Here is a 26174-nt window from a genome sequence, read left to right as displayed (position 1 = left end):
GTGCACAGCACAGTGGTGCCCTGCGCCGGGGATGGGGCAGGCCCCGCAGCGCCAGGAGCACCGGACAGAAAGGCTTTGCCATCTGGGCTGGGGCGTTCCCAGGGGCAGTGAGGGGACCCAGGAAATGGCTGACACGGGGCTTTTGGGGCCAGTGAAGGTCGGGACGTTCCACACCAGCTGAGGTTACGTCTGTGTGTTTACTACAGGAAATGGGACATTCATAATTGCATGAATTCGACAGCCAAAGCCTGAAGGATTCGACAGTGCTATTTGTAACAGCTGGAAGGAGAGGGAGGAGGAGGGGAAGAGACAGGGAAGGGACAGGACAGAGATTGGGGAAGGGCAGAAGAGGGAGGGGAAGAAAAGAACATATGTATGAGAAAAAATGCCCCACAGCAAGAACAAGAAAGAGCGGCAAATACAGTTCAACATCTTTTCTGACTTTACCCAATAGCTGTGTTAAGTGTTTTGCTTTCATGACTGTGAGAATAACAGCTACAGCTAAAGGTCAATGGCATATTAGGGCCTTGCAAGTGAGTTAGTGTTTCCCAGAGGGGATAATCACAGTTCCTCTGGTACGGAAGTTTGCTTGAGTCCCTTGCTGAGGTCTGTGCTGTGCCAAAGGACTTGCCCCGGGCTGGCAGAGGAAAAAAATTCAACATTTGCTCTCCAGTGAGCAGGTGGGACACATTGCATCTCCTCGCAGGGGCAAGAGAGACCTTGCACCCGCTGCCTGGGTGCTGGGCTGCTCTTCTGAGCTTTCTAAACTTTCTTCTTGTCCATCCCGAAATCCCTCAACTGTGGCTATGGGGAGGGAGCGAGAGGCCTCATCTCACCCAGATGACATAGCCCCCTCCTCCGAGCAGAGACTCCTCGTCTCCCTCATCTGCAGTGCCAGGCCCCTCGCTGTATCAGGGGCTGTCAGCAATGGTTTGGTTTGGCACGGTGGCTACAGACACCAAACGATCACTGCTTTCATTCAGAGTTTCATCCCTTTTCCGCAGGTGAAGCGGCTGCACACAGAATGGGAAGAAATGGCCAGGAGCCCTGCAGGGAGCATGGCCGCCTCGTTTGGGCAGCTGTACTGCTCCAGGCAGGGTTTGCTTGGCCAAACAGGGGACTGCAGGTGGAAAGCACTGTCGGGTAGCTGCTGCGGGTCACTAATAGCAGGGTCAAGGGAAGACTCTGCTGTTTCAGCTAGAGGACCTAGCCCAGTGCTGCACAGCTTGCAGTGGAGGCATTTGGGCAGCCCCAGGGCGGGCCGACCAGCCGAGAGGGACACGTGGTTATCCCCTGGGGAATGGCAGGCACCTCCAGGGATGGTGTCCCAGCTGTGTCATGGTGACCAACCTGCTATGCTCGAGGAGTGATGTAGAAGAGCAAGAGGACTTCTAAACGCACTTTGAATGCTCTCCCTCTCATGCTTCACCATACAAGAGGGTCTCGGCCTCCAGCTACATTTTTTCTTGGGCAATTTTGCAGATGGTGCTGTAACTGGACTGCGAGTCTTTCAGCCGTGAGCTCTCGCCTGCCTGTGCTCCGTTGTGGAACAGGGAGAATCGGGAGCAAACCTGGGTGTCAGTAAACGTTTACAACAACAAGATTCTGGCAGGGTCAGAGCATTACGGATGTAAGAGCTGCTTACGCCTTAGCTAAATGTTACATCTCTCGTTGCAACAAGCCTGCTTTGCTCTCCTCTGATCTCTTCTTTGTAGGAGAAGGAAATTTAGGGCTAGTATCGTTAGGAGACTTTGTCTCCTTGTGTGCTGTCCCTGGGACTCTCCAAGCCAATCTCTTCCTAAGCTCTCACTGGAGACTGTGCGCAACTGTGGCAGATTGCCTACAGAACCGCTCCAAGGTAGCATGCAGGCCTCTTTCCATGCAGTTGCTTTGCCTCCCGTTTGTTGACAAAAGAACTGAAATTTGAATGGGTCCCTTCGTATTTCTCCATACAAAAGGAAAACCCCTTTTTCTGTGACGTCCACTTCTAGTGCACTAAAGCCCTGAAAGGAACAGCCCTTACAGCTCTTCTCCTGCGCTTGGGTGATAAAACAACTGCATCACGGGACCTTCCTGGAGCTAAAATCAGCAATGAGTGAACCCTGCAGGCTTTAACTCTTCCCTCTTTTGGGCCACTTCGGCAGTGACACAATGTTGGTGGGACCCAGAGCTCTTCTCACCGAGGTCTAGACAACCCCTCACTGCTCTTCCCAAGTCTCGCTCTGGACAAGCATGAGGCAGAGTCGCGGTTTGCTCTTCTACTCACTCGGAGGGATGAGTGTATGAGCTGTGATTAGTAGATGTTAGTGACCAGATGAGGTGAAGCCAGCTGTGCTTGCTGTGACATGGACACATGCTGAGACTTGCTACCCACAATGCCCCTGTCTCCTTGTAGGCAATGCACGTCAACATCAAAAACAGATGCCCCCGGCCACCAGCGGCAGGAAGCATTGAGCTGGTGTTAGGTCGGTATGTTACCTCGGATCGAGGGGAGTGTTTCCCTGCGGTAGGTGCTTTCTCAATTACTACATTTTCACAGCACCCTCTAGAAACTCTTGCCATGTTTTCCAAATACCCAGCCTCCATCAGCTAATCTCTAAACAGCCTGTGCTTTCCCACTCCCTTGCTGTCTGCAGAGACATGCCTATATGGAAAAGCCGCAGAGGTGGACTGGGCTCAGGAGTGCCCCATCCTCAGCCTGCCATCCTGCGGTGAACGCTGGGAAAATGCCATGGCAACCAGGGGGGAAGAGCATCCTCCGGCATGCCGCTCTGAGCTGCCAGCAGAACACGTGGCAAGCCCCCCTGCCGCCCGGGAGCCCCCGCTGCAGTGCCAGTGGCCCCGCTGCAGTACGCCTCCATGAGCAGAAGCCTCCTCTCACAGGAAGGGTCCATGGAGCGAAGGGTGCATTTTTACAGTTACCTACAGAGACGCATTAAGCATCTTTAAGTCCAGCTGCCGCAGCAAAGCAGGATGGAGACCTGCCAAGCCTCCGTCATGGGACTGCAGGTTTGCCTTCCTCTTTGGTGGCTGCACCTGACACATGAGGAAAGGTGGGCTGCTCAGGGGAGCTCGGGGGCTCGCAGGACAGCATGCTGCTGCGAGCACCAGCTGGGACTCGCGTCTCCAGAAGCCGCAGGCTTTGTGGCTTTTAGCAGCCCGGCTGTTCCAGGCAGGGCTGCGGGGATGCCCTGCTTGACATTGCCAAAGGATGCTGCTTGTTGCCTGCTAAGGGGCTCCAGCCTCCCGGCACACCGCGGCCAAGGGCTGCTGCAGGCACCCTGCCCGGGACTCTGCTGCTCAGCTGGAAGGCCACCTCCTCTCCAAACCTCAGTGTAGTACAAGTAACTTCCCATTTGCCCCAAACTCCCTCTAGGGAAGGCGCTGAGAAGTGCAGATCTCAGCTGGCCTCATCAATGCCAGTCTCCAGCTTTTCATCAGCTCTCCATGGACAATTCCCTTGACTGTGGAAAGCAAGCTCAGCTCTGCTTTGTGCATGAGTTTAGACACCATGAAGAGACAAAAAGCCTACAAGGAAACAGGGGGTTGTATCTGCAGCGGCTGAAAGCTTGCACCAGAAATGTTACACCATTTAACTGAAACAGAATTAATTGATGAGTTTATATAGAAAGAGGTAGCTTTACCCTAGGAGCTAAATGCCTAAAGGGCTTATTTTTCTTCTCTCTCTCTTTCAGATCTGTAGAAATACAAAGCAGTTGTGGGTTTCCAGAACAGCACCTGAAAAACTCAGTTTTGCATCTAAAATTCTGCTTCACATGATACATTTGGCATGTTCGGCTGTTGCTTAAAGATAAACAAACAAGCAAACAAACAAACAAACAAAACCCTTTGCAAAGCACCCTCTAACCCAGGTTCTTGGCTGCATTAGCTGGAGCCCCAAACCGGAACCATGTTGACACTTCAGATGCTCTGGCTTGAGTCAACATGAGCTCACGTTTAGCTTTAAAGGCTGGCCGATCAGCATCACACCAACCCCATCAGCAGAGGTGGGAGGTTGAGATCTGAGTGTGACTATGCGCAATGAGGAATGACACAAGCCTGATGAGGCTGGATGGCCATGGCCAGTCACAGGACAAGGGGACAGTGCACAAGAATGCGATCTCAACACAGGGTTTAACATTGCACATTTAACGCGTGAGTCACCCTGAAGCGCACGAGTTCAGCCTCTGGTACTAATGCAGTTCTTCAGCTGGCATTTGCATCACTAGCTATGACTCACTGGATCACTAATCAGAAACGTACACCTCTCATTAGTTAGCATCAGCTTTATTGTGGTAATGGATGTCACACAATGAATCCATTTCAGCGTTCAGCAGCAGCTTTGAGCTGCGGGGTCCTCGCACTGCTCCTGCTCAGTGGAATGACTGCTCGGCATCTGCTGCTGCATGAGCTCTGTCCGGGGGTGGCTGGAAAGTTCAAGTCAGAGAGACGCCAAGATGTTGGGCCACTCTCCTGCAGCTCAGCTTAGCAAAGGCTACTGCGTGTTGGGACACTGGATCTTCAAGGATCCCATTCATGTGAAACATGAAGATAGCGGCTGCTGGCCTCATGTCAGCCTTCAGAGACTGATGCTATGTCAAAGTAATGGTCAGCGTAGCTCCCACTGGAGCAAAGTTCATGTGTCCCCAACTCAAGGGTCATCGGTTATTCCCATGGGACACTACAAATGGAAGTTGTCACTCTGCTCTGCTGTCACTGTCACCGCCGAGCTACGGCGTCTTGGTGACGACTGTGCAGAAGGCTGTATCTCAGCAAGCAGGCACACTACTGCTTCGGGAGCAGAACCTTCCTCTGACAGCACGCAGTGTGTGAGCACAGCAGAGCTTCCCTCACCACACTCAGCCCTGGCCGGTCACACAGGGCCCGAGGAGTGTGGAGGATGGAATAAATATCGTCTTTATTGATTGCCTTAACTCTGACATATGTTCTCATTCTCAGTATTTCTTGGCCTCTTTCTCAGTCCCTCTTGTCAAATGTCCTCCTGTGGAAGACCGTCTTAGAAGGAGATACAGCCAGAGTTAGTTACGGAGAAAGCAGTTTGTGTCTTCTGTTCCTGGGGTCCCCAGCCAGGACCCTCACAGACCTCTGCAAGAGAAATGCACCAGGGCCTGCTCTACAGCCACCACATGCAAAGAGAAGTTACCTGCTCTTTGATGTAACTACTGTAAATTCAGAATTGTAGTGCTTAGAAACTCCAGCAATGAAACTTGCTACCGCAGGCAAGCTGCTCTGCCTGCTTCAGCAGCTCTTGTAGCCCCTGGAGGGACACTGGCAGCTTCTGGATGGCTCCTGCAAGGGCACCTCATCATCCCCGAGCCCTGTGGAACTCCAGGACACCTCTGGCTCTAGGCAAGAGCTTCAGTTTGGCTCACGACCCTTTCTGAAGCAGAGCTAAATGTAAGAATGACAGAAAAAGCTGCAGCACAAGTCAGGCCACAGCCCTTTAGTCCTCTAAATGCCCCGTGGAGGGGCTCAAATGGGCTCTGGCTGCAGCATCTGGCCGGGCTTTCACAAAGCCTGGCCAAAGGGGTGCAGCACCCTTCAGCCCCTGAGGGGATGCTCAAGGGCCATCCCTGCGGGCAGCGGCAATCACGCCAGCGTGGTCCCACCTCACTCCTCCTTAGCAGCACTGCCGTGTTTAGGGGTGGCTGTTGTGGGAGGTTTAGGTAATACTGTCGTTCTCAAGACAGGCCCAGGGACTGGAAAACACGTCCTGAAATGGGTCATCTAAGCTTATCTAACTGCTTTTTACATTATTTTCTGAATTTACAGCAATTTCATAAAAGAGAGGAATTTTCACAACGAAGGAGAGTGGCTGACAGCATTAAATATTCTATTTACAGCTGACTTCCTGGGAAATATTTCAAGTCTTTGACATCAACTGGGAGCATAAAAATTTCAGAGATGAAAGGCCATGACTTTCAGAAAAAAGAATGCGAACATTTAACGCTGCAGGACAGTTGAAAGTGCCAAACACAGGGTGGGTAAGGAGAGGAGGATGGACTGCACTTCCCTGGTGCAGGACGACGGGCTCTCTACAAAAGGTCATATGCAGCAGTATCATGTCACAGGGTAGGAGCTTAGGCAGGGTCTGCTGCTCCTGGGAGAGATGGGGGTGAGGGAAGCACACTGCCTACTGAAGCACAGGAATCAAAGGAAAGCAGCGGTGGAGGACAGGAGGGGTTAAAGAGAGGCAGAGGATGGAGAAGGGGTGTCCCCTAGAAACCAAGGGTACTTGCACATCTCTGCCGGGAGGCTGCATGGAGAACAGCAGATCAGCCGTACACGGTGATCTGGATGGACGCGGGAGGCCAGGGAAGGAAAGAGGACAGGCAGCAGGGGGGCTGTGTTCTGGCACCGCGTGGAGTCACAGGTGCTTTTCGCTGCTGGCTCTGGGAGACCAAAGGAGGCTGAAGGCAGAGACCCAGCAGCCCCTCCACCAACCCCGGGTGAGGGAGGGCCAGCTGGGCCCCAAACCAGGTCTCAGCAAAGGGCCAATGCCTGGCATGGGTAAGCTGTTTGAGATGCCATGCCTGGCTGCCATTAAAAGCTGGTAACGTCCAAGTTCTCTAGCGTCACTGAAGATATGCACAGTCAGCACTTCTAAGGAATATTAGCCATGGCGTGCCTGATTTCAGAAGGGTCCCCAAATGCAATTACACTAAGTGCATTCAGCACAGGACCCCATGGTTCCTGACTGAGCAGTGCAGGGAGAAGGGACCACATGTGAGACACTGGTCTGCAGGGAATGCCCTTAATATGCATTTGGGGCCGAATCCAGAGAGATAGAACAGTGTAGCAGGGCAAGATCCAGAGATTTTATTCCACACTGCGGTCCTAACTACAAGTTTGGTACCTACCAAGAGGTGGATCACCAGTGCAGCCAGGCTGGCACTGCCAACACAGGCACTGGCAGGGAGACACGAGCCAGCTGAAGGATGGAGCTACACGAACACTCCCCTGGGGGTATGTTAGGATAGGACACTTTGTCCCTCATGCTACAGCTTGAAATGTCACCAGCTGTGCTAGCACCACGTGGACTTGTAATGCATCACTGTGATGATCTGTTTAGAAAAACTTTTCCAACAGAAGGGTTCCCCTTAGCTCAGAGCTCACTGCTGAACTGGCACCTCGCTGACCCCCAGCAACCACCCAACGGTAACGCCGGTGGGACCTGCTTACTGTGGCTTTGCTACTGTGGGAGGTGTTGTGTGGCTGCATCTTGAAGGGTAGAGTGAGACCAGAGATTTTGGGTCACTTTCTGCTGTAACTTCAAATTTCAGAGCCTTGTAAGAATTCAATCTCAAATCTTGGGCTCTAATTTAGAGTTTTTTGGTTTAGTTTAGTTTTACAGTTAGGTGGGGATGTTGGGGTGAAAGTGTGGGGCAAAGTGGCCACCGCTGCCATGGGGGCAGCAGATCAGAACAAGTGCCGGGTGCCGGCAGGTCGGTGGGTGGCCTGGCACGGAGGACACGCCAGGCAGCAGAGCAGTGCAGGGCGGCGCGAGGGACACAGAGAGGTCTGTGCTGCTCGGGGAGCATGACGGTCACAGCTCCAGCATGGGAGAGAGAACCGGTGTCTCCCGAGTGCCGTGAGGGATGAGGGAACCCAAGTATGACTTTGTAAGACAACGAGGCTTCTGCATGTCCTGGCGTGCCTCTGCCGTGACCTTTCAGATCTCCTGGGCCGGCCGGGCTCCATGCAGATCTGCGCATGGAGGAGGAGAACAAGGGGTGAGAGGATCTACCACGCTTAGGCGCTGCATAGATACCTCTGAGCCAGCAGCTAATCCACTGGCCCACACAGACATGTGTGACCCAGTGCTGCGCTCAGCCGGGTACGGCTGCCGTGAGCACCCACGGGAGGGATGCCCGGCTGCACCCCCCTGCACGCAGCCATGCGTAACACCCCCCAGCTGCACCCTGCCAAAACACCTCCCTGCAGGTCACCAGAGCTGGCTCGTTCCAGAAACGGTGCCGAGCTCTGCCTCAGCGAACAAAGGTCGGGGTGGTGCTGCTGTGTCCTTTCTAAGGGCTGTCACAGACCACCCTCGTGACGGCTCCCGCTCAGCAGTGACTGACCAGAGCTCTAATACGTAGTCTGACAACATTTGGAGATCCTTTGAAATGAAAAGCACTAGAGAAACACACATTGTTATTAATTGTTCAGGAGCAAACATTTAGAAGTAAAACCCATGACTAAATACAGCAGCTTAACAATAGCATCGAGACAGAGGAGGAACATGAAACAACAGGAAGGCAATTTAAAGGGGAAAAGCAACAGTGCGAGCTCGCTACGTGTGCGGTGCATAGAGAGGAGCCATGAACAAATCACACCAAATTCTGGAAAGCATGTCTCAGCATGTCTCTCCCCGTCAGCTGAGAAGTCCTGACATCTCTGAAATGCCCCACAAAACACACCCTGGATTACTCGGCACAGTTACATTCTGCTTATGCACCTCCCTGTCCCCCTGGGTGCCTAAGCCCTGCACCCACCCTCTCCCCTGGCCAGCGACCAGCATCTTACCGTGCTGCGACCACAGGTGACTTCTTCCCGGGATCTAACGTGGACCCGGCTGGTTCCTCCCCCAGTGATCGTGTATCCTTATTCAGTTGCTGTAGTCGGGAACTTAGCTCACTGATCACAGTTGGCTTGTCATCATCAGCCCCATGGATTGGCCTGCTCTCCATGGGGTCCCCCCATAGCTTGGACCTTCTCTGAAAGAGGTAGCGTGGCCGGCCAATGCTGGCTGATGCCAGAGTGGCCGCATGTTGCTGGGAGATGAGCTCGCTGTCCGAAGACTGCTTCAAAAGTGGGTCCCTGAAAGTAACTGGCCCCTTGCTGAGCTGGGACTTGAGTTTTGGCTTTGGAGGCACTGGTGGCTTCTCGAGTATAAAAGTTTGTCCATCCGCAAAGGAAGTGTATGTGTCAGTAGGCTCCCCGCTTTCTGAGGACAACGTAGACATGCTGGAGACCGTAGAGATGGTGCTTGTGGTCTCCAGGTGATGGTCACTTGAACTTCTGGTGTCCACCTCTTCCACTCCCGAGTCTGCAGCAGACTCTGGGGCTACGGGGGCATCAGAGGGCTTCCCTGAGGGTGTTCCGCCAGTGGTAGAAGGTGCTACTGCTGCCGCTGGTATGGATGGCGTGCTAGGCGTAGCCAGGTGGCTGACTGGTGTGCCAGGGGTGGTGACCAGTACCCCGTTTGCAAACTCATCTGGTGGAGGCACCAGCCCTATCTTGGCCAGCTCCTCCCTGGTCTCTTCGTCACTTGAAGACAACTGAGCTGGTGGGAGGGTAACCGTGTAGGGCTCCACTTCTTCCTCCGAACTCCCTTGTCCCAGCGTCTTGTCAGAGGCTGGACTGACTGGAGGCTTTCCCACGGGACTGGGCTGGGTCTCTGCTTTGGGGGACTCTGCTGGCTCTGTGCATGCTTCAGGGACAGCTGGTTTTTCCTCTTTTATCTCAAGTCCTATCTCGTCTTGGCCATTACTTGTGGCATGAACCATGATGAGGCCAGCGGTCTTCTGCTGTGATGTATCCACTATGCTAATAATCATGGACTTCTTGTCTTCTTGTTTCTTCTCCTCCTTCCCAGGTGTTTCTGCTCTTGCCTCAGTTTCTTTTCTCAGTGTGGACGGAGTCCCCCACTGGCTCTTAGTAGGGGCCAAAGTCCCAGAGTCTGTTCCAATTGCCCCTTTGCCTCCAGGTGAGTACACAGGGGACACTAAGCTCTCCAACTCCCCCCTCTCTGGTTCTTTGGTTTGGATGTCCACAAACAGGGGTGCTGCTCTGTCTGAGTCTGGGCTGTGGATCGGGGTGGGCGACCGGGATGGGACTTGAGTTGAGAGGGCCCGTTCCCTTGCGGCCAGCGCAAGCGCCAGTGGTGAGTTCGGATCCAAGGGCTTTCCTGTTAGGGGGTGGATGAACGTTGAGGATGAGCTGCTAATTAATGGCTTTAAAGCTGAGACAGGGGAAGGCAGTAGTACATCTCGGCTTCCTAACAACCGCTCATCAATAGACCTGGACTGCTGCAAGGATGGCATGTCACTGCTGGGGGGGCTTCCTTCAATGGCCCCAACCGAGAGGAAGACAGTGGATTTCCGCCTCTCATCCAGACGACGGTCTCTGTCCTTCATGACTCCAGCGATGGCAGTGGCAAAGGGGATGCTTGTGGCTTCAACCTGAGCAATGCCGGTGTGGTGCTGATATTCCACTCCACTCAGGCGATGGCTCCTGCGGGTGGGAGAGGGCTCCCTTGTAAAGCCTCCGGTGATGGACAGTGCTGCTCTCTCCTGTGCATCCTCCACTTGTAACTGCTTAACAAGAGGACTCTTCTTTCTCTGTGGCTTGGTGGGAGCAAACAGGCTGACATTGAATTGACCCATGTTGGCATAAGGGTTGTCAATCACTCTCCCCTTCCTCTTCAGCTTCTCTGGAGGGGTTGCAGATGGGCCAGGCCGGGGGATCTCTGTTGGCTCCACGGGAAGATGAGAGGAATCCTGTAGGATTATCATGGATCGGGCCCTCTTCTGCCTTTCAGGGTAAGGAATGGAAGTCCTTGCCTGATCATACATCTCAGCTGCGCTAATGACCTGCGGGAGTCCATGGAGTTTAGCCTCCAGGCTTGGCTTAAAGCTTGATCTTATGGTATCATAAGCTCTTCCTGGGGGTGGAGGTGGCGAGAAGGATGGAGGGGGGCCTGTGTCAAAGTAATATGGAGAAGGAGGTGGGGGTGGGGCTGTCTGAGGTGGTGGTGGAATCCCATGTCCTTCCCTAACAGTGTCTTGCATCGATGTGCTCCGGGGAAACTTCCCATCTAGCAAAGAAGCAGCAAGTTTCTCGTCTTCACCTGGAAAGCAAGAAGAACAGTGAAGTCAGAGAGGACATCTCTAGAGAATCCAGAGCACGACAGTTGCCGCAAATTGGATATATGACATCCCTTTCTTCTGTCCACCCCACTTTCTTTCTGAGGTGACTTTCCACTTCATCTTTTATTTGCTTGGTGCAAGCGTTTGCAGATTGGCACTTTGCTCATGTTCACTTGGCACAGAAGGGCGGCCACAGACTCTCACAATGTCTTACATTGTTTTAAATCCACCAGACAGTTGTGCCCAACACTTTCCAGCCAGGCTGAACGCTCTCCAGACCAACGCAACATTGACAGAATGGAACACTTGCTTGATCAAACCTCCCGGCACCCAACTGCCAACGTGTGAGACAGCTGAGTGCAACCAGGTTGTGCAATTCACAGCAAACAGTGCCATCTCCCATGTGCAGGTTCTCTCACTCTCCTGCTCGCTGTTCTCATGTCACACTTCCCCCTTTTCCCCCGAGGGGTTACATATGCTTCAATGTGCTAGACTGAATTAGAAGCAGGGTCTAGCAGAAACTTAAGTTATGTATTTCAAGAATTGGAAGTACCCAAGGAAGCCAGATTCTGCCATCCTTACTATTAACTTACTACCTGGGTGCACAGCAAGAGCTTTTTCAGGTACTTGTAATACTCAGTGAAAGAGTATGAGAACCTCGCTAAGTAAAGTAATAGGAGGAAAAAAACCCACTAATATAGCAAGTATGGTGCAAGTACTTGCATGGATGCGAGTTAACCAGCCTAGCTTGCTCCAGCCCTCTGCATGAGTCTGCCCCTCTTCACCAAGTCCTGCCTTGCTATGCTCATCACTTACTTGCCATACCTCCTTCTTTTCAGTCACAGTTCAGCTGTTTTCAAGGTTTCAAATTGCTCTTGAGAGAATGCTCAGGATGGCAGAAAGCCATGTCTTGGCACAGCAGCATGTGGCCACCTGCTTTTTTGGCTCTAATGCTTTTTCTGTAATGTCCACCAGCATTCAAAGAGCTTTGGCAACTGTGCCTTCTATTACATTAGCAATTTCACCAAATGCCTGCAGATGCAGAGTCCGCTGGGAGAAAAAGGGAGTATTTTGGCCAGTGAGCACTGAACTTTACATCTCATTGTATTGATCAATCACTATGTTCAAAGCCATGCTATTTCTGCTGAACACAGTTTGGGGATTTTTAATACCAAGGTAGCATAGTGAACTGGAAGCACGAAACAAGTTCAAAGAGAGACTGGACAAAGCCGTGGAGGATGCACTTTTTGTGGGCTATTATGTGCACAGAAACCTCTGAACTGAAGACAGTAGCTGCCTGGGTGAGTATTCAGGAGAAATATCATGTCCTTGCCCTGTTTTCACTCTTCCCTGGGCATCTGCTTAAAAGCAATGCTTAAGACAGGATCCTGCACTAGATGGAGCCATGGTTTGATTCAGTATAGGCATTGTCATGTTCTTAACAGCATGAAGATCCACAAAAAAAGTCATGCCTTTATGCTTATTTCTACTTCTCACCTGAGAATGGCCAGGAGTTGAAACAAGGAAATTTATGCAGCACTGAGCTCTGTTACCATGCCCAGACTGTTACAGAACATGGTCTAGTGCCATTAGAGCTTGTCTTAGGGATGTGCTGACCATCCTGTAGAGAGGTACTACTGTGTCAAGTACAGAGCTATTTCAGGAAATAAAACTGGAAAGCTGGTTCATCTTTCTCAAATTTCCTGATCTGCAAAGAGCAGACTGGCCAAGTGGCTGCCAGGCCAGAGGAGACACTGACTACCAACAGTCACTGGCTGCTGCAATTTCTCGGCTGTCGATCATGAACAGTGAAAGTTGTATGTGTGGTACCCCCCGTTCTACCTGTGAGCTCACAGTCCCTGCTGTGAAGATCTTTTAATATGTTAAAAGCAAAGTATTTCAAGTGAAGGAAGGGTGAAGGGGACAGTTAGATAATCTAAACATATTCATGGCATAGCTATTAGTTTTTGTTTTACTTTACATACCTGCTTCTACAATTACTCATTTTATTCTCTCTGTTCCCCACTTGTTATTTTTCTCTGCCACAAGCATCTCTCCTCCATTTTTTTCTTAAATGAGGAGGGGAGCACTATGGAAAATGATATCTGAAGCACTACCAAGTTCAATGACCAGCTAGAGATCTCAAAAGGACCTAGACAGGCTAGAGGAATGGGCCAGCAGGAACTCCATGAACTTCAACAAGGACAGATGCAACGTCCCACACCTGAGAAGGAAGAACCCCTTGCAACTGGACAGGCTGAGGACTGGCTGGCTGGGAAGCAACTCTGGAAAAGAACTTGGGGGGCTTGGTATGCAGTGAGGTGAACACGGGCTGGCCCTGTGCCTCAGCAGCAAATGTCAACAGCATCCTGGGCTATGTGAACAGGAGCAAAGGCAACAGACAGAGCAAAGAGGTTACAACTCTCACTCCCACTCATGAGACAACACCTACAACACTGCATCCAGTTTTGGGGTCCCCAGTACAAGAAATACATCAACAAACTAAAAGGAGTTCAGTGGAGAGCCACCAAGACAGCCAGGGCTGGAGCTCTTGCTCTGTCTGGAGAGGCTGAGAGAGCTGGGCTTGTTCAGCCTGCAGAAGGAATGGCTTTTGGGGGGACCTAACAGCAGCCTTCTGGTACCTACAGGGAGGTTATCAAGAAGATAAAGCCAGGCTTTTCACAGTGGTACATGGTGGGAGAACAAGAGACAACGGGCAAAACCAAAATGAGAGGTTCTGGCTGGATAAAAGGAGAAATTTTATGATGAGGACAGTCAAGCAGCGGAACAGGCTGCCCAGAAAGGGTGTGCAGTCTCCATCCTTGGAGGGTTTTGAGACCCGCCTGGATAAAACCCTCATAGCTGACCCTGCTTTAAGCTGCAGGTTGGACTAGAGACCTCATCCTTCCAACCTGAATTATCCTTTGATCCTACGACAGAAGAAGAGTGGCTTCATTCCAGTTCTGGTTCCCAAGCTGATCATCTCTACAACCTTGCTCCTTGGAATAGCTGGAATTCATGACTGTTCCCTGTGAAAATGAATGTCTCCTATTGCTCCTCAGCAAGAAAATCAACACGCAGGAGACATCACTGATGGGAGAGGTGGGAGGAAAGCAAGTTCTTGGCAGGCGCTTTCTTCACTACCTGCAACTCACCATTCTGACACAGTTCCTTTGCTCACTGTATCTGTGTGCTTGCCATCTGAGTCCTGCATAAACAGCTACATCCATTTACTCATCTGCCTCTCCTCCTCTCCGTGCAGCTTGCTCACTCCCTACATTCTGTTGACGACACTGCCTTGATACTCCACTTCTCCATCTCTCCTCCAGTCTTGCAGATCAAAGGCACATCTAGCCCAGTGTGCTGCCTGGCAGCGGCCAATAATAATTGCCTGAGGAAGCATGTAAGAACACAGCAAGCATGCAGTGCTGCTTTGCCCCTCCCAAATACTCTGTCAGCTTCCAGCAATTTGCTGATCAAGAGCTGGCTGAGTCAGACTGCCTTTGTGTTTAACCCTTGGCGGACTTTCTTCCTCCAGACACTTGGCAGTGCTCTTTGAACTCACGCAAATTTCTCGCACTCCCAATACCCTGCAGCAGTGAGCTCTGCGGCTTACTAGCACCGTGTGCAGAATTACCTCCTTTTCTTTCTTTTGAAACTACACCTATCAGTTCAGTTTAATGCCCATCCAGTCTGTAAAGACCTTTTACAAGGCTTTCTTTGAATTGTGTTGCTGTGTTATTATGTTCTCTTATGCAAACCATTCACTACCCATTCCTACTGTAATAGCAAATTTTGTAAAATACAGTCTTCGTGATAGGAAGAAACTCCTCACTGATGTTTAAATGTGATCACATGGGCAAAATGAAACCTCTCCCTTAACACAGAAGCATCTGTTTATAGTTAAGCATGAGACTAATCACTGCTGAGTTTTATTTACTGTCTACTCATGATATAGTTCTGCTCAGGGAGTCTCCAAAGTTGAACAAAGGCAACCAGTAATCCCTCGGGAGCAGGCTTGAAATCTGATGTCTTGATTAAGTATTGAATTTATGAATTGCGTTCAATCCTTGCAGAGCAGGCTGGACTCTGCACAGACACCTGCAGAGGTAACGAGCATACAGCCATACAGAAATCCCCCTGGTGAAAGCAGTGCTGAGGACAAGGGTCCTCCTAAACGGTGAGGGACCAGCTGCATGACCGGTGAAACCACCCTGGCGGTTTTTAACTTGAAACGGAGAGAGAAGCTATTTGAGTTTATCTAAAATACTGGTAGCTGAAAGCATGGTGCTCTTTTATCCAGTTCCACTCCTGACTGAAATGTTAACAGCTAATTACTTGTCGTAAATATGTTCATTTTTCACTTTTATCTTAACACTTGCCTGTTGCTAAATGCTGCGTGGGGCAATGGGCAGACCACGACTCAGGAGATGGGTGGTCTGCAAGAGAAAGAGCCTGACCAACTCCTGCAGTGTTTGGAGCCCTTCTACAAAACTCAGAGGTACCCAAGAAAGAGCAGAGCATCTCTCCACCAACGTGTGCACCCACAGAACAGTCTCCAGTGCTGACCCTCAGCCAGACTCTCTCTAACATGCAGCACGACACTGGGGAAAGGCAGTTCCTTTAAATTTGTAGCATCTGAACTAGATTGTCCTTTCATTCTGTCGGATCTCAACCCAGCAATTACTGACTTGCCATTTGCTATTCCCCTGTGTCACAGGAACACGCATGGCGTCTGTGCTCTGTTTCCCGGCACACTCCGCTGCCAGCGACCGAGCGCTCCCACCTCCTCCAGACCTCAGCCCTCTACCACACACCGATGGGCTGCCAGATGAACATGAAACCTTGTGAGCTATTCCAAGTTCTCCAGAGGGATGGTGGAGGTGGGGCTGACCTCTGAGAAAAGACAGCATCTGTCAGTCACAAATGGCACGACCCTTTGTGTGCTGCCTGTGACCTCCCTCTGTGCCTGGTCCATCTTGCATGTACATAACTGGAAGATTAAACTTCAGTGACAAATAAACAAACCTGTCCCTTTGCTAACTGCCATCGAGATTCTGTCTCTTCAAACAGCATATACTGTGCCTTCATCATAGTGGGGCATATATCCTTCCTACAAAGAGCAACAAGACATCACCAGGATCAAACTGCAGAGGTCGGCGCATGCAGGAATAAAGAGCTTGAGTCAAAATGGAGTCTCCACCGACCAGCAAAGACCAGCGAAGAACCCCGCCTCCGAGCACCCAGAGTAACTGGTCTGAAATGAGAATCACGCGCCCGGGTGCACGCCCGAAGTGCAGCCTGGCAATGCCACAAGCCTCATGGCAACCCTTCTCTGCAATTCACAGCATGCTCAATGCATTATTAATCTCCAAGGAAAACACAAAAACTCTCCATAATGCTTTTGGGCCTGTTGCCATAACAGCCTAAATCCCTGTGAGAATCTAACTCTGTGCATTAATTTGGGCTCGCTAATGAGGTGGCTCTCTCCAGAGCACACCCCACCATTCCCAACCTTGCTTTCCCCATGCAGGGATGGCAGAGCAGCTCCCAAAGCCACCCCTGAGCTAGAGCAGAAAGGTGCCAAGTGCCACAGCTATGCTCATGTCCAGAAGTGGAAAGCAGGTGAGCATCACCGTCCTTGGGTACGCGGGGCTGGCATCAGCTCCAGGCAACAACAGAACTGACAGGAGGAGGAGGAGGAAAGCCCACTGTCCTTCAGAAAGCAGTGAAATAACAGTACTGTGCTGGCTGCTAAGGCACAAAGCTTAAATGGCAGCTAGGGTGAACCTGAGAACCTGTTTAGAAGAGGGGAAAGCATTGGGAGTTCACCCAGGATCTGTACAGGGAGCGACGGCCCTGGAACGGGATCGGGGAGGGCTGCCAGCCCTGGTGGCAGAGCTGCCCCCACCCTGCCAGACCTTCATGCAGCCACGTAAGGATGCACACTCACCCCCCGAGCTGGAAGAGCAGGAGCAGCCCAGTATCCTCAATGTCCTTTTGAACACCAAGTCACCCCTTATTTCCTCAGCAGTGACAGTGCTTAGTCAGTAAGGCGCATCTGCCACCTACAGCCAGCGCCTGCAGCCCATCGTGTTTCTAACTGACATGGGGACACACACTACTTCTGTGCGTGCCCACCGTCTACACCATCTTGAATTTTCTCAGAGGAGCGGCCCAGCATCCTCAATGTCCTTTTGAACACCAAGTCACCCCTTATTTCCTCAGCAGTGACAGTGCTTAGTCAGTAAGGCGCATCTGCCACCTACAGCCAGCGCCTGCAGCCCATCGTGTTTCTAACTGACATGGGGACACACACTACTTCTATCCGTGCAAAACCACCGTCTACACCATCTTGAATTTTCTCAGGGGAGAGACTTAGCAAGTACCATGATGGTTCTGCAGACTTTCAAGTGTTTTTAACTTCTGATGCTGAAGCAGATGGCATGGTAGCTATCTTGGAAGTCTGACAGAGATTTTCTTTTCTATCAGCCTCCCCACTGCAATGCATTCCTTTTCTTCACATTTTTGTTGAAATATTTCTTCCGTTCAGCTTTCTTTGTAGCCAGTCGAGGGTTAACTACCTTTGTCTCAAGGAATTTTTAGATGCAAACACGAAATGCTTTGATCTTTTGTCACAAGTCCCTGGGAATCTAAACCAGCTGTGTAATATGCAAATAATTCAGAGCTTTTCTTCACCAAAAAACCAAACCAACCAAGCAACCCCTGCTTATTTTTCATCTAGTTCCTTGCTTTTAGTAGTGATTTTTATCATGAAGTCAACTGACTGTACAGCATATGAGCCTGTCATTGTGGGTGTGAAATGACAGCTCAAGAAGGACTTCTAAAACAAGCCAATTGCAACCCAATTTCTACTGTTTGGCTGCTTTCTATTTTAGCTTATTTGGAATTCCACAAAAATTAGCTGGTTTCTAAGAGGCACTGCTTTTGGTGTGTATTGTGGCAGGCAAACGGGAAAGAAGAAATTGCTGTCCCCTCATCAACAGAATTGTTCCCTTGCGGTGCAGACAGACGCATGCCATTCTTGGATCAAGCATAATTAAGAGCTATGTGTGATTTTTTTCTTGTATTTATTGTGGGGTTGTGCTTGGATGCTGTGCTCGTGACAGCTGCTGCCATTTCAGAAACAGGGCATCTCCAGGTCTGTTTTTAATCTTCCCTGATGCAGATTAAATCTAGTGTGTCTAATCCCCTTGCTGCACGGTGTGTGTAGCTGTAATGGCTGGGAATCCTGCGCAAGGATCAGGGTCTCAATGCTCTAGGTGCTGAACAAAAAAGATGTACATGGAACATTACACTCTATGCTCATGAGCATAGAAACCCTACACACAACCCAACAAACCTTACAGTTGTATAAACCCTGCAAACTTCGAATCCCTCTTCTCACCGTTCTCTGCACGCAGAGATCCTTGACAGCGTACCTGCACGAGTGTCACACAACGATGTGTAGCTTTAAAAGGAACTTCTTCAGTCATTGACTCTGCTTTCAGAGGCAAAAAGGAGCTCCGTATGAGCAAGTATTTCATATTTAATGAATACTTTTCCAGTTTATGATCTATTACTGGGTTAAGATGCTATTTTACACAATAGATTCCCTTTAATATAATTTCCAGCTCTTTGTGGCTTGATTGCACCTTGAACAACTTCTGCTTAGAAGCATTTTCACAAACATTCTCACACATAAAACAAACATCTAGGATATAGTTTGCAAAATAAAGATGCACTTCAGACACCACTGGCTACTGCATGCTTGTCTGCCAGGTAGCCGTACACCTCAGCAGTCACTAGATACCTCTTATAGTCAATGGGCACTTGTGCGGGATTCACCTCTAAGATCAAGACATCAGATAAATCATGTTAAAAGTGCCTATTTCCCTCTGGTCACTGCAGAGGGTTCCTGGGCACCTTACTTGGATGGAGATTTCCGCATTGTTAACATGTAAGGCTGGATGAGCTGAACCCCATCCTGCATGTGCTACTGATCATTTCTACCTTCATGAGAAAATTAACAAGGTTACTTCTACTCTAGCAAGTCTGTGGGTCCGTGCTGTGGTGATCCCAAGCACCAAGGCAGCCAACTCTGCTCCCTTTCTACTGTGTACATTAACAGTATTGCAGCATACGAGCAACTAATTAATGCCTACATTCGCTTCCTACACTGCATAGAATCATAGCATCATAGAATAGTTTGGGTTGGAAGGGACCTCTAAAGGTCATCTAGTCCAACCCCCCTGCTGTGGGCAGGGACATCTTCAACTAGATCAGGTTGCTCAGAGCCCCGTCCAACCTGACCTGGAATGTTTCCAGGGATGGGGCATCCACCACCTCTCTGGGCAACCTGGGCCAGTGTCTCACCACCCTCAGTGTAAAAAATGTCTTCCTTAGATCTAGTCTAAATCTACCCCCCTTTAGTTTAAAGCCATTCCCCCTTGTCCTGTCGCAACAGGCCCTGCTAAAAAGTTTGCTGCCATCTTTTTTAGAAGCCCCCTTTAAGTACTGACAGGCTGCAATAAGGTCTCCCCGAAGCCTTCTCTTCTCCAGGCTGAACAACCCCAACTCTTTCAGCCTTTCTATCATCTGCTTGGCCCAGGTTCTAGTTCAGCTCTTCAGTCAGGGGACCTTTCTGCCTGTAGACTTCATGGCAGGACAGCAGCGTTACCAAGACGGTGTATAAGTACACACCAGGGCAGTCCATTAAACACCCACTCTTTTATTTTTTTTTTAGATTCTCTCTCCTAGTTTGTTTTTCAGATTAATCATACAGACATTTGATTATTTCTAGCTATCTACTACTCTCAGACCAATCTCACGTGGGACTACAGGTACCAGCTGCTCTCATACAAACACAAATGTGAGGCACATATGCACAGCAATTCTGTGGCTCTGTACATTAAGAAGTACATTTTAATACTAACCCTTGCATTTTTCAACTAATTTTTACATTCTTGCTGGGATTGTGCGGCTCTCAGCTGCAGCTTGAAGCAGAATTTACTTTCTAGTCACTTATTTTGTGTGTTAAACATACAATCTGTTTTGGCATCACCATTACTATCAAATGATGCCTTGGGGTTACTTAAAATTAGCACTTGCCACACAGCACACCACCTTTCTCTCTGCCCCCTTTCCTCCTGCCCCTCAGCTTCTCTACATAAGTGATAACGCACTCTCCCCAGCTCCGACCTGCACAGCCCTCAGACCTTGCTAACACTGTGGCTTGGTGCTACCACCCGGATGAAACCCACTGATACACAAAATCAAGATAAGGAAATGAGACCCCCATACTGTCACTGTGCCACCAGACCTTGTTCACTCTGCCTCGTCCTCCCATCTCCCTCCCCCAGCATATTTTTCGTTTTAGTTGCACTGCAAACCTTTTGGGACAGGCTCTAAAGATCCTGACATGGCCCATAGACGAGTGCCCGTTCCAGGCCCTGTCCTGTTTTTCCTTAGGAAAAATTCAGTTACCTGCTCCATCATCTCAGTTTGTTACAGCTCATGGTTCTACTCTCAACACAACTCACGTGTTCAGCACACTGCATGCCCAGCTCAGCCGGTACATGGTCTGACAGAAAATCACCCACCAACCCCCATTTGCCAGCACAGAGGGTGGGAGAAACTCCCCTATCCCTGGCAGTGCCGTAAAGAGACTGAGAGACCAAGGGACCTCTGGAGGCCTCCAGTCCAACCTTCTGCTCAGAACAGGACCACTGTCAGTATTAGAACAGGTTTATCAGGACACATGCAACCTTCGAAGTAGAAATCACATTAAACATCCCCTCTTCAAAGGTCTTTAGTTACAAGCCAGTAGAGAGGGCTGAGTCTTTCCCCCTGGTTTCCGCGCCGGCATGAATGCTCCACAGGGACAACCTTTCCTCTTTAGGAAGGGATTTCCCCCCCTCAGTTTGCCTTACCTACAGATTTTGTCCGTGGAATTCCTTTGCGCAGCGAAACGTGGGGCTTCTCAGCTCCCGCAAGGACCCCCGAGTGTGCTGCCATACCCTGGCGTTCAAAGAGTGACTGGAAGAGAAAAAAGGAAATTTCCATTCTGGACATCAGCGAGACTCAGCTGAAAGGACACAACACTTCATCTCAGTCCACCTGATCCTTCTGACTGCAGGTGAAGCTGGGGCTCTACCCCCATGTCAGTCTGTATGTCAGACCCTGTCCCCGCTGCCCCGTGCCTGCAGCTGGGACTGCCACAGCCCCAGGAGGGGAGGCTTCCCTGGGGACAAGGACGAACCCCTTCCTCACCTCTACCTTCAACAGTCCATCTATCTTCCATGCTGCCCCATCCAGCACGTCTCCAAAACCTGTGCTTCTGCCCTTTGAAGGGTTAACCCTCCCTCCCTCTCTCCAGCTTGCCTGCTCCCCCCTGCCTGCCTGCTCCCCCCGCCGGCTCTCAGGCGCTTTGTGCCCAGGGTGGGGTGGCACAGTGATGCTGACTCCAGCAGCAGCCTTCCTCCCGTGGGAAGGCTTCGCTCAGGCCAGTCTCTGCTCAGAAGCAGCCTGTCCTATTTTACCTCCTGCTCCAGAAGCTGCCTCCCACCGCCTGCAGCACTTTCACAATCCAGACAGCCTGGAGCTGGCAGCCCTACTCCTACTCCATCCATGCTTCCCCTCAGAGATGGCGTTTTTCTCTTCTTTGATTCCTCCTAATTTCCAGCTTCACATCCAGAAAATTGCAGCCAGACTACGCTCGCCGGCTCAGCCTTCCACACTCCTTCAGATCCGCTCTTACGTCCTCCCTGTGGCAATCCCGTACTGGTGAGCAACTGCCAAATGGCCTGGGTCAGCTCCTCCACCACCTCCACACCTCCACCTCTGCTCTGTGCCTCCATCTCCCCCCACTCTCTCCTTCCACTCCCCTGGGGAAACCCGCTCCCAAATGTGAGTCTCAGGGCTGGCAGTCAGCGTCTGTCACAGCGTGATGTGCCCTTCCCTCTCCCACCACGAGCCCTCCTCTCTCACACTGATTTCTGCTGGCGTGATGCGCCGGCTTGTTGGTCGCTGCTTCACAGTGGCTGCCCTAGAATCTGCTTCGACAATGTCTGCTCTCAGCGCGGGCTCAGCTGCTGCCAAAATCTCATCCAGTTTCTCTGAAAATCCAAACGTAAAAGCAAACGGGTTAGCAAGGGCTGCTGTACTGAGGCAGCTCCCCTACGACAGGCGCATCCCCTGCAGCATGGCTAAGCAGGGAGCGAACATCCCCGTAGGGAGAGTGGTTCCTAGGCCTGTTGAGCACAGAGCGGAGGAAGTGGCTGCTCAGTCGTATCCTCCCCAGCCAGCGGCTAACAAAGAGTTTGGAGGTGTTTCTGGAGCCGCCCACCCACCACAATGCACAAGCAGGCACCGGCCTGGCTCAGCTGGGGGACCCACAGCTGACAGCCCAGTGCGGTAGCACCGCACCGCGCCACTCTCCTACCCCAGCTGAACCCGGCGCACCCGCGCCGCCCAGGCACCCCTGAGCAGGCTGCCTGACCTCTGGGGTCTGACCTGCCAGCTCCTGAGGCGGGGGGACCGCTCCCAGCTGCGCTGCGCTTTGAGGAAGCCTCAATCCTTACATTAAAAGAGCAAATTTTTGCCCAGATGTATTTTTGTTATTCAGAATGAGACTGAGTCTGCCCCTGCCGAGTCACCATCCCTGGAGGTATTTAAAAGACATGTAGATGTGGCACTTACGGAGACGGTTTAGTGATGGACTTGGCAGTGTTAGGTTTACGGTTGGACTCAGTGACCTTAAAGGTCTTTTCCAACCAAAATGATTCTATGATTCTAATTGGGTGAAGCAGGGTGTGGCTGCGCTATGGCAGGTAAGGGGAACCCGGGTGCCGCAGTGACCACAAGCGATGCAGAAGTCCATGGGACTCAGTCCAGCTCCAGCACAACCAGTGTCTGTTTGGGACAAACTAGGACATTTCCTCCCAAAGTGGACTCATGTGCCCCAACGGCCCTGAGGGGAGTAACCAGGCCCCCACGCACCCCCGTGTCCACGGGCCCGGAGCTCTGGGTAAGTGCAGGCCGGGGGTCTCAGTGCCCGCCTGGGCTGTGGTGCAGCAGCGCCATTTACAGAACTGTCACGGCCATGCCTGTGCCACCATGGGCCTGACCCACACACCGACTCCCAGGCTTGACCTCGGCCCTGCCTCCCCACCACGGGCTTGCCTGCAGATCTCTGGGCTCCCCCCGACCCTGGTTAGCCTCAGCAGGGCAGACCCTGACCCGGCTCCCAGCCTGACCTCGGCCCTGCCTCATCACTACAGACCTGCCTGACGGGCTGGACTCGTGGCTGAAGGTGACAGACCTCAGTCTGCCCTGCCCAAGGTGCTCAGGGCAGTGGGGCCCGTCAGGCCCTCGGCCGTGTGACCGTATCTGTCTTTCGGGGAGCGGCTAGCCCTCGCTGCTCCCCCAGCCTGCAGAGCAGCCCCTGCCTGCAGCGCTCACAACACTCGTGCCAGGAGGGTGTACACGCACTCGGACACAGCACCAGTCCCGGCTGCCGCTGGGGTTTTGTCTGGGGCTGTAAAACACCCTGAAACTCAGGACATTGGAAACAGCAGGCAAATGCTGGCCACTGTCACCACTGACCCCTTCTGAGCTCCCTCCACGTGGAGCCAGACAGGGTCCAGCAGATCCGAGCGAACGAAGGCTGCTGGTCCGGTGCTCAGCCCGGGCAGGGTCCATTCAGGTGTGGCTGCCCCCTGCTCCTACAGCTCCCTGGGCTGGGCCGGGTTGAGTCTGTCGGCTCCATGTCATAAATGGTGTCACCTGGCACTGGAGCATGGCCATCACATTGGCATGGTGCTGCAGCTGATGGGTCTGCCTTAGCATTCATCAAGACTGGATGCCTCTACCTCCATGGCACAACCAATCCACCGTCCCAGTAAATTGCCCAGGGAGAGAGGAGAACACTTGCAGTGTTTGTCCTGTAATGCTGACAAGCTCTGCCTGTGTTCAGGTAAGGCTTGTAAACTTCTGGGCTGTTTCCAGCCTGGCTGTTGAACTTGGGACTGCGAAATGTCATCGCTGTGGTGTAGGAGCTGCTGATCCTTGTGACCCGAGCGACCTGGAGAGCTCTACTATCAGGCCTGTATTCCTACAAAACACGGCCTGGGGCTGATATGACTCATGGGCCAGCTTCAGTACCTCCACACACTGTGGCCATGGCAGCTGTCCACATGGCAGTTTGTAAGCCAGCATTCCTGAGTTACAGAAACTAAAAATGAGTCTCAAACGTTTCAGAAGCCCAGTCTGTGGAGGAGCAAGCCCTACACCAACACAGACACCAAGTGGTCTTTGCCAAGGGGACTTAGGTGTCCTCTGAGGCCAGCACCCTTGGTGGCAGGTATCCACCAAGGCCCTGGGACTAAGGACCTGCACCTGCTCCAAGGAAACAGCTCAGGCCAGCTCCTGAACTTTCTCAGCACAAGACCTCCCGTAGCCAACCATCCTTGTCTCTGGGGGACTTCATAGTTCCTCTTCCTCACTGCTGTGTGACTCGCGTGCTGCACTCACCGCAAGAGGTGCGGGGTGGTTCAGCCTGCTCAGAGGGGAGCTGGCTCATCCCTTGCATCCAAACACTGCTGAGCAACTGCACGGACCTCTAACAGTCAAGCCTCAGGAGGGGACGGGCCATGGGCTGATTCTAAAGAAGACCATGTTCTGGAAACCTGCCTCTTCAGTGTCTCTGGAAGCTGCTCTGGGCAGCCCTGTAGTGATGTTAGTTTGGAGGCCCCAGTGATGTGAGAGGAGTAACAGCGATGCTCAACCCTCTCCACCTGCCTCCACTTCTGGCTTTGTTCCACTTTCCATCTCGTAATGCCATTAGAGCGCAGGGATACAAATCACCACTAACTGCAGTTTGTATCTGCCATGCCTTTGAAGGAGATGGAAGAGCATTCTGGAGTGGATCCTGCCTGCCTCCAGGCTGCTGGGGCAGGGGATTGAGGCAGTGCTGGAGCCGCCCTGAAAAGAAGGACCCCCCAGGAATGGGTGCACCCTAATGGCTCTGGCTGTCCAAGGAGTCAAGAGCTCTCCACCACACACTTGGAGATGGCCGTCTTCAATGTCAGGACATCCCTGGTGACCTTCAGCTGATCATTCTGATCCATGAGGTGGTGGATGCCCCATCCCTGGAAACATTCAAGGTCAGGTTGGATGGGGCTCTGAGCAACCTGGTTTAGTTGAAGATCCAACTCCCACAGCAGGGGGGTTGGACTAGATGAGCTTTAGAGGACCCTTCCAACCCAAACTATTCTATGATTCTATGGGACCTCTGCATTGCCTCCACCTCTGGGTACTGACCGATCTGCTCGGTATAGAGGAGCTCTGGGGAGGTCCCTCAGAGACCTCCCGCTTGTAAGCCCTGCTCAGCTTCTTTCCTATGTTGTCACCATTACGGTGGAAGACTTATTCTCTCACATTTCCTGTTCCTTGGGAAACAGTTCTCCAGCTTCACATTACCAGGACAGAGGGAGTTTTGCTTCTGAAAGGCTAAGAACTGAGGTCAGGTCTCCAGGCTCCCTCCCACTTCCCTGTGCCTGTGCTGGAGAAATGCAGAGCTGTGTGCTGGCATGGACGAGCCTTCTTGCTCCATTCAGGATTGTCCATTACTGGCTCTCAGCCCTGGCAAGAACCTCCTGTCTTTGTAGCATGCTTAATGCAATGTCCACACAGACACTGCGTAGTGCAACCGCCATGTATGGAGCCCCGCTGCAACCAGCTTTACCCCAGCCAGCTTGGGCACTGATAACATGGCCTTCATGGTGGGTAGCCCTCTCCACCCAGAGCTCAGACAATTAATAACCAAACTAGCTCTCCCCCAGCTAACTCAGGTATGCCCTCGGAGCTGCCACCAAACCCTGCCTGCAGCGCAGGTACGTCCTCAGGTGCTTCCTTGGTGCGGGATCGCAGGGAGCAGCAAGACAGCCTGCACGGGGGCAGAAGCAGAGGTAGCACCTGCACTGCTGGACACGGCAGAGAGTGTGGCTGCCATTTCATCTGACTGAGCTCCAGAGGCCTGACCTGGGGGCTGAAGGAGACTGTACTTTAGGACCCCACATGCGGGGGACATTCCTGTCGAAGGCATTTTCACCGTGGAGCAAACACAAAGCAAGCACAACACCTGGGGAAGTCAGACCTGGAGATTCATGGGGCCCGGCTGGCAAACAGGCACTCCTGCTTGTGCCCAACAGGAGCCCAACATGACCGCGCCGATTTCAGCCTTTCTGCTGCCCCACTAGAGCTGTATGTGGCTGCTGCTCC

General features: G+C 51.8%; 1 protein-coding gene across 1 annotated transcript in view; it reads right to left on the bottom strand.

Moving 5' to 3' along the window:
• SHANK3 (SH3 and multiple ankyrin repeat domains 3) overlaps positions 1-26174 on the bottom strand; it is a 112950-nt gene that overhangs the window by 17086 nt on the left and 69690 nt on the right. Inside the window, exons 5-7 of the mRNA XM_009329877.1 lie at positions 21882-22009; positions 20825-20930; positions 8548-10873 (exon numbers count right to left, since the gene is read on the bottom strand). Of these exons, the coding sequence (XP_009328152.1) occupies positions 8548-10873; positions 20825-20930; positions 21882-22009 (2560 nt within the window). The remainder of the gene's footprint in view (positions 1-8547; positions 10874-20824; positions 20931-21881; positions 22010-26174) is intronic.

The sequence above is a fragment of the Pygoscelis adeliae genome, unplaced genomic scaffold (genome assembly GCF_000699105.1).
Source record: "Pygoscelis adeliae isolate BGI_AS28 unplaced genomic scaffold, ASM69910v1 Scaffold478, whole genome shotgun sequence".
Classification (NCBI taxonomy): Eukaryota; Metazoa; Chordata; class Aves; order Sphenisciformes; family Spheniscidae; genus Pygoscelis; species Pygoscelis adeliae.
Note: the sequence above shows the minus strand (reverse complement) of the source record. Positions and strands in the feature narration are given on the sequence as shown.